This window comes from Penaeus japonicus, unplaced genomic scaffold (genome assembly GCF_977035675.1).
Source record: "Penaeus japonicus unplaced genomic scaffold, GWHDUDI00000001_assembly GWHDUDI00000018, whole genome shotgun sequence".
Lineage (NCBI taxonomy): Eukaryota > Metazoa > Arthropoda > Malacostraca > Decapoda > Penaeidae > Penaeus > Penaeus japonicus.
The window spans coordinates 39,601,819-39,608,039 of NW_028234420.1; the positions used below are offsets into that span (position 1 = coordinate 39,601,819).

Consider the following 6,221-nt stretch of genomic DNA (forward strand, 5'->3'; position numbering starts at 1 on the left):
ATATATATATATATATATATATATATATATATATATATATATATACACATATACATAATTTGAATACGAGACTATCGACCCATATAATTGCCATATAGACAACTTCAATCAAGTATCAAATTCAAACTTTGCCGAGAATATGACTCCCAAATTAATGAATAATCTGTCTGACAGAGAATATCGACAAACGCTGCCTTGGATTTCCCTGTGAACGAGCGTCAATATGCACGCTAACATTAATCAATAATGTTAGGACGAGACTATCGACCTATGCCTCTCAGATGATTATGTAGATGTGAATTATTATTATAGATAAACAGTGTTTGATGATGGTGTTCATAGTAGTGTCTTGGGATGTCATGTATGGATATTCAATATTCTTGTTAGTTTAAGATAAGACTATTATGTAAAAGCATTTGTCTCTCTTATGTAATGGTTTCTGAACAAACATGGAGATAAGGGTATTGACTTTTAATTGTTATTGTTATATAGCAAGAATGGAGAAACACAAATTGGATAAAATCAATAACCAAAACACATCAGAACGCAAAACCAACACCTCAACATCAAAAAAGAAAAAAAAAGTAAAAAAATCATATTATATATAATTTCCAATCATCTCGAAAAGTCGGTACTTCGGCTATATTCTTTTCCAATCGGGCGATATCGGAAATATCTGCTGGCTATCTTGGCTAGTTCCCCCGCCAGTGTACCCGCGTTTCACCGCCTCGCTGGCTCGCTGGCGTGAAATCATCCTCGGATCCATATAACATGTCGAGGAGCTGAGCTGAGAAGCGGCCTGGCCTTTCCACGTATTAGAGGAAGAAGAGGTAATAATGACACGACGAAATAATTCTCCGATTTTCAGATAGATTAAGATGGCGATCGTGGCACGTGGGGTTAGGGAGAGGAAGAGAGGTAATCTGTCTTTCTTTCAGGGGGTTTGATAGAGAAATATACGATGATGTTGGACTGTAATTAATCGAATTGATGTGTCTCAATCATCTTGATCATCACGAGAGATTAAATACCCTTTCTGATGTAATGGCAACGTGTCTATTCTCTAATTCGTGTTAGAATTTGGTAGATTTGGATTTACAGAGAGTGTGAAATGCCCATTAAAGGGAAGTTGAGAGTATGTTGTAAAGAATGACAACTCGTATTGCATTCTGGATGTGAAAAGAAATTAATTCTAAGAACATGAGTTAACAGAGGTTGCTATAGAGAGTCATACATATAGTTAAAATAGATTAGATGGATTAAAGAGAATTATCAACAGTGGATAGTTGTATTTAACGTATTTAGCTGCATTCATAATATATTTAATTGATAGGTAAGTGACAGTTTTACTTTTTCAAGTATTGTATATACCCTTTTACAACATGTCTCCATAAATGCCTAGATTCCATTGATTTTTTATATGTTTTGAGTGATTTTGACTTATTTATTTAGTAATAATAATTTGTTGTTTAGGAAAACATACAAAAAATGAGAGGAATAGCATGTGTCTCAATTTTTTTTTTTCTATCTAGCAATCTAACCTGACCTAGCCTATCCTATCCTAGCCCACTGGCTAAGTAGCCTAGCCAGAGGTCACTGCCTCCTTAGCCCCAGTCATTTTGATATAGTGCCCTCTGGTAAACCTGCATTGACCAAACCTAGCCTACATCTCTCTCTCTCTCTCTCTCTCTCTCTCGTAGCTCTCTCGCCTCTTGCGCCCCCCCCCCCCCGCCACTCCTCTTGCATCTCTCTCTCTCCTCTGCTATCCTATACTCTCTCTCTCTCTGGCTACTCTGCTCGTACTCTCTCCTCATTCTCCTTCTCTCTCTCGTCTCTCTCCCTCCTGCTCCTCTCCCTCCCTCCCGTCCCTCTTTCTCATCCCTCGTCTGCTCCTCTCCTCTCGTTTCCCTCTTCCTCCGTCTCCCTTCTCTCGATTATGTCCTTAGCTGCGTTCTTCTTCCTCTTCCTCTTCCACTCTTCCTTCTTCCTCTTTCCTCTCCTCTCTCCTCTCTCCCTCTCATCCTCTCCCTCTCCCATCTGCCCTCATCCCTCTTCCCTCTCCCTTCCTCCCTCCTCCTCTCCCGGGCACATCTCCCTGTCGATCCCTCTCTCCTCCCTGTCCCACTCTTTTCCCGCTTCCTATTGCCTGCCCCCGCTTCTCCGCATCCCTCTCTCCCCCGCTCCCTGTCTCTCCTCTCCCCTCTACCTGCTCCCATCCCTCTCCCTCTAATTCCCTCTCCCTCTCCCCCTCTCTCCCTCTCCCTTCTCCCTGCTCCGCTTCTCTCCCTCTCCCTCTCCCCTCTCTCCCTCTCACTCCTCCTTCTCCCCTCTATCTCCATCTCTACTTCCTCTCTCTCTCTCTCTCTCTCTCTCTCTCTCTCTCTCTCTCTCTCTCTCTCTCTCTCTCTCTCTCTCTCACACCTGTGGAATCCTCTGTGTTTAAATAAGATTATTAAAATAAAACATCCACCCTAACAGATAACAATAGCTTCTCCTTTTTATCTCACAGCATGCGTGTGGGACTCGGAACTCTGGTATGGGCAATTATTGTCCTTGGAGGTGCTTCTCTGGTTGGCCGAGTGGTCCACGTATTGAGCGTGGACGTGGAGGAGGCATTCGAGGAACATGAGAGTCACAAGAATGGACACAGTCGGAACAGCCAGGCTCAGCTGAGAGCGGATAGTGATCACCTCATGTGGTTTATGCAGGTTGGTTAACGGTTTGGAAAATTATAGTGGCTGATGAATACATGTTTTCACACCTTTATTGTCTAGTGCAAATTTATGTCGGTAACATTTTTGGATTTTATTTTTTTTAGATGGAACATTCTTTGTAGTTATAAGATTGTTACAAAAATTTTATTTTAATATATAGAATATCACAAAGCTTTAGATGTTAGCTTTGATATCTTTGAACTTACAGCACTATTAGAAACTGATTAATGTAATATTGTGTATGCTGATGCATTATATTCATAGTTGTTGCAGGCTCATTTATGTTATTCTTCTAATATAGTTTAAATAATATATAATAATATATAGTGTTCTTAATCATACGCAGCATAACTTGTGTTATTTTTATTGCTGTTTGTATTGTAAATGTAAGTTGAATAGGTCTGGTGAAGTATTTCATAAGATGTATCCTCTTACCTTGAAATTCTAAAATTCGTTTCCAGATATAAATCATTGATGGAATTTTAGTTGTAGATATGATCTTGATATTGGAATGACTTACAAAATAACTCACACTCTCACACTGTGTTTAATCCTAGGTATCAGACCTACATCTAAGTGTATTTCAAGACCCAACACGCTCAGTTCAATTACGCGAGTTTGCTTCCTTCACCATTAAGACCGTAAAGCCTGCTGTTGTCCTAGCTTCAGGTGAGTTTTGGAATTATTGTTATGGGCTTTTCTTCATTGAGAATGAAAAGTTAGTAATTGTGATATGTGACTGAAATTGTCTTCATCATTTAGTTCTGATTTTTTGTAAAATTTTATGGAGTTAGAAAACTATGTTTGTGAAAGATTTGGAGATAGGGATGTATAATTTTGTTGGGTGTTGAAGTGGCCTGCTGATTAGAAATAAGAATCTGCAGATGTCAGGCAGATCATGGAATATATTCCTGTGAAGTTAGTTAACATTACCATAAGGGTTAACAGTAAATTTTAATTATTTACTGTAAGCCTTGAATAAGGGTATGGATACACATCACAGCTGATGTCCCTTTTATCTTTTGTTCCATATTGTCTTGTTTCTTTAAGGTATTTTCCATATGTGTAATATTTTGCCTTTGTGATAGAATAAATACATGTAATTCACTACAGTGAGGAGGCAAACGCTTATTTTCAGTTTCAGAGACAGATTTCTTAATCCAATGGTCAGTTTCTTTCATTCTATAAGTCCATCCGTGATTCAGTTTATTTATATGTGTCTGAGTCTCTGTGTATATTTATGTATCTATTTATTTATCAAGGTAGAGATCATCTATTTTTTGGTTTTATCTACCTGCCAATTTGTTTATCCATGTACATGAATGTGTATATTTGCCTGATATTTCTCTGTTAGGAATGCATTCATGTTTCAGTTGCTAGTTAGACTTTGGGGATTTATAATGTGTTTGTTTTATTACACCATCTGATTTATCATTTGCAGGTGACCTAACAGATGCCAAAACAGTTGACATGCTGGGATCAAGGCAGTATATAGAAGAGTGGGCTACATACAGTGATATTATTAAAACCTCTGGAGTTCTCAATCACACCGTTTGGCTAGATATCAGAGGAAATCATGGTTAGTGGATTGATATCATTATACAGTTAAAGGTATGCTGCTTCTGTCTCCTAATTTTCTAATTTTCTACTGTGTATCATCAAATGCAGTTTGATATGTGTGTATTGATTAATCATTTAATTTTTGTATGCATTATTACTATTATTTTTGTTTTGTTTTTCAGACAACTTTAATGTGCCATCCTTAGCTAGTGAAGCCAACTTTTACCAAAACTACAGCATCCAAGGGCAACGTCACCAACGCTCCTACATGTACATACACAAAAAAGGACATGATTCTGTGGCCTTCATTGCTGTTGATGCTTGTCTTCTTCCAGGCCCAAAAAGGCCGTTCAACTTTATTGGTAAGTCCATTCATATTATGTTAGATTTTTCTTCAGTGTCTGTACTGATCCTTATGTTATGGGAATGAAAGATATTCTGACTTCCATTATCTTTCTAGAATGCAGTGTAATAGTGAAATGGAGGAAGTTGATTCAGATTAGAAATTAAAGGTTTGATATGATATAAATAATAAAGTTTTCTTTCCTAGGTATGCTCACAAATAAAGAAATGAAGCTACTGCAAGAATTTGAAACTACCAGCCGCAAGAGTAATTATTCAGTCTGGTTTGGTCATTATCCGACATCTTGCATACTCTCGCCTGAGCCGGGGATTCGTCGTGTCATGGGCCATGGCCTGGCGTACTTGTGTGGTCACCTACACACCCTGGGAGGTCTGGCACCTAATATGTACACCAGGCAGCACACTGGTTCTTTAGAACTAGAATTAGGTGACTGGAAAGATGGAAGAATGTAAGTAATCATGATAAAAATGGGTCAGCCTGATTTTGCTTTGGTTTAAGTTATAGCAAGAGCAAAATGTTATGTCATCATAACCTCTGGGTTTCAATTTTTTTTACAGAGAAATATGATATAAATACTTTCGTTAATGAATTGAATTCCTGAATTAGTATAATATTGTTTATCTCCTTTCCACTTTATAGTGGTTTGAATGATAGAGAAAAGCATAGGGTATTGCTGACTTTATATTAAAAGAATTATGGAATATATTATTAAGCGATGATTTTGTAAATATATATTCTATTTGATACTTGGATAAAATATATCAACGAGTCATTTTGTCAGTTGACAAATATCAGCTATACTTCTCGACTGGGCCATGCATTGTATTTTTAAAATTTTTAAAATTTTCCTCATACTGTAAATTATTATTTTTTGCAGTATAAGTATATAGTTTAACATAATTCAGCAGAATGAGGAACAACTTAATGAGAAGTACTGTTTGTATGATTTATTTTTGTTTTTTTATGATTTTAAAAAATCCATCCCGTTTCCATGTACATGGCCCAGTTGTTAGAATGTAATGTACATTGTAATTTTGAAGGAAAGCTTTCTATCAGCTATGCATGATAGTACATATGATAGTAGATGAATTACAAATTTAAGCTTCAATCAAGGCTTACAATATGTTTGGAATCATTCTGTATAATTTATTCATATCTCATACTTATAATAGTTTTATATCACATGATATTTTAACATGATATGAACATTTTTTTTTATGATGGAGTTAATGGCATTATTTCTATATTGAATATTTTGAAAACTAGGTTACTGAAAAATGGACTAAAATGAATAATGTGTACCTCCACCTACACTTGCCCACTTCTCAGCACATTTGCAGCCGTGCTCTGACTCAAGGTTGCATCTATATCCATACACATCTTCAATTGCATCTGCATCCATGCCTATATTGCACACACTCCAACAAACACAACAACACACATTTACCTATACATATACCAATCTGTGCATATTTGTTCACACCCACACACTCACACGCTCACACGCTCACACGCTCACACGCTCACACGCTCACACACTCACACACTCACACACTCACACACTCACACACCCACACACTCAC

General features: G+C 37.3%; 1 protein-coding gene across 1 annotated transcript in view; it reads left to right on the plus strand.

Moving 5' to 3' along the window:
* Positions 1-695: 695 nt before the first annotated feature.
* Positions 696-6,221, plus strand: part of LOC122255474 (transmembrane protein 62) — an 18,340-nt gene continuing 12,814 nt past the window's right edge. The window contains exons 1-6 of the mRNA XM_043019549.2: positions 696-830; positions 2,510-2,708; positions 3,272-3,383; positions 4,156-4,293; positions 4,457-4,636; positions 4,825-5,086. Of these exons, the coding sequence (XP_042875483.2) occupies positions 2,511-2,708; positions 3,272-3,383; positions 4,156-4,293; positions 4,457-4,636; positions 4,825-5,086 (890 nt within the window). The 5' untranslated portion in view covers positions 696-830; position 2,510. The remainder of the gene's footprint in view (positions 831-2,509; positions 2,709-3,271; positions 3,384-4,155; positions 4,294-4,456; positions 4,637-4,824; positions 5,087-6,221) is intronic.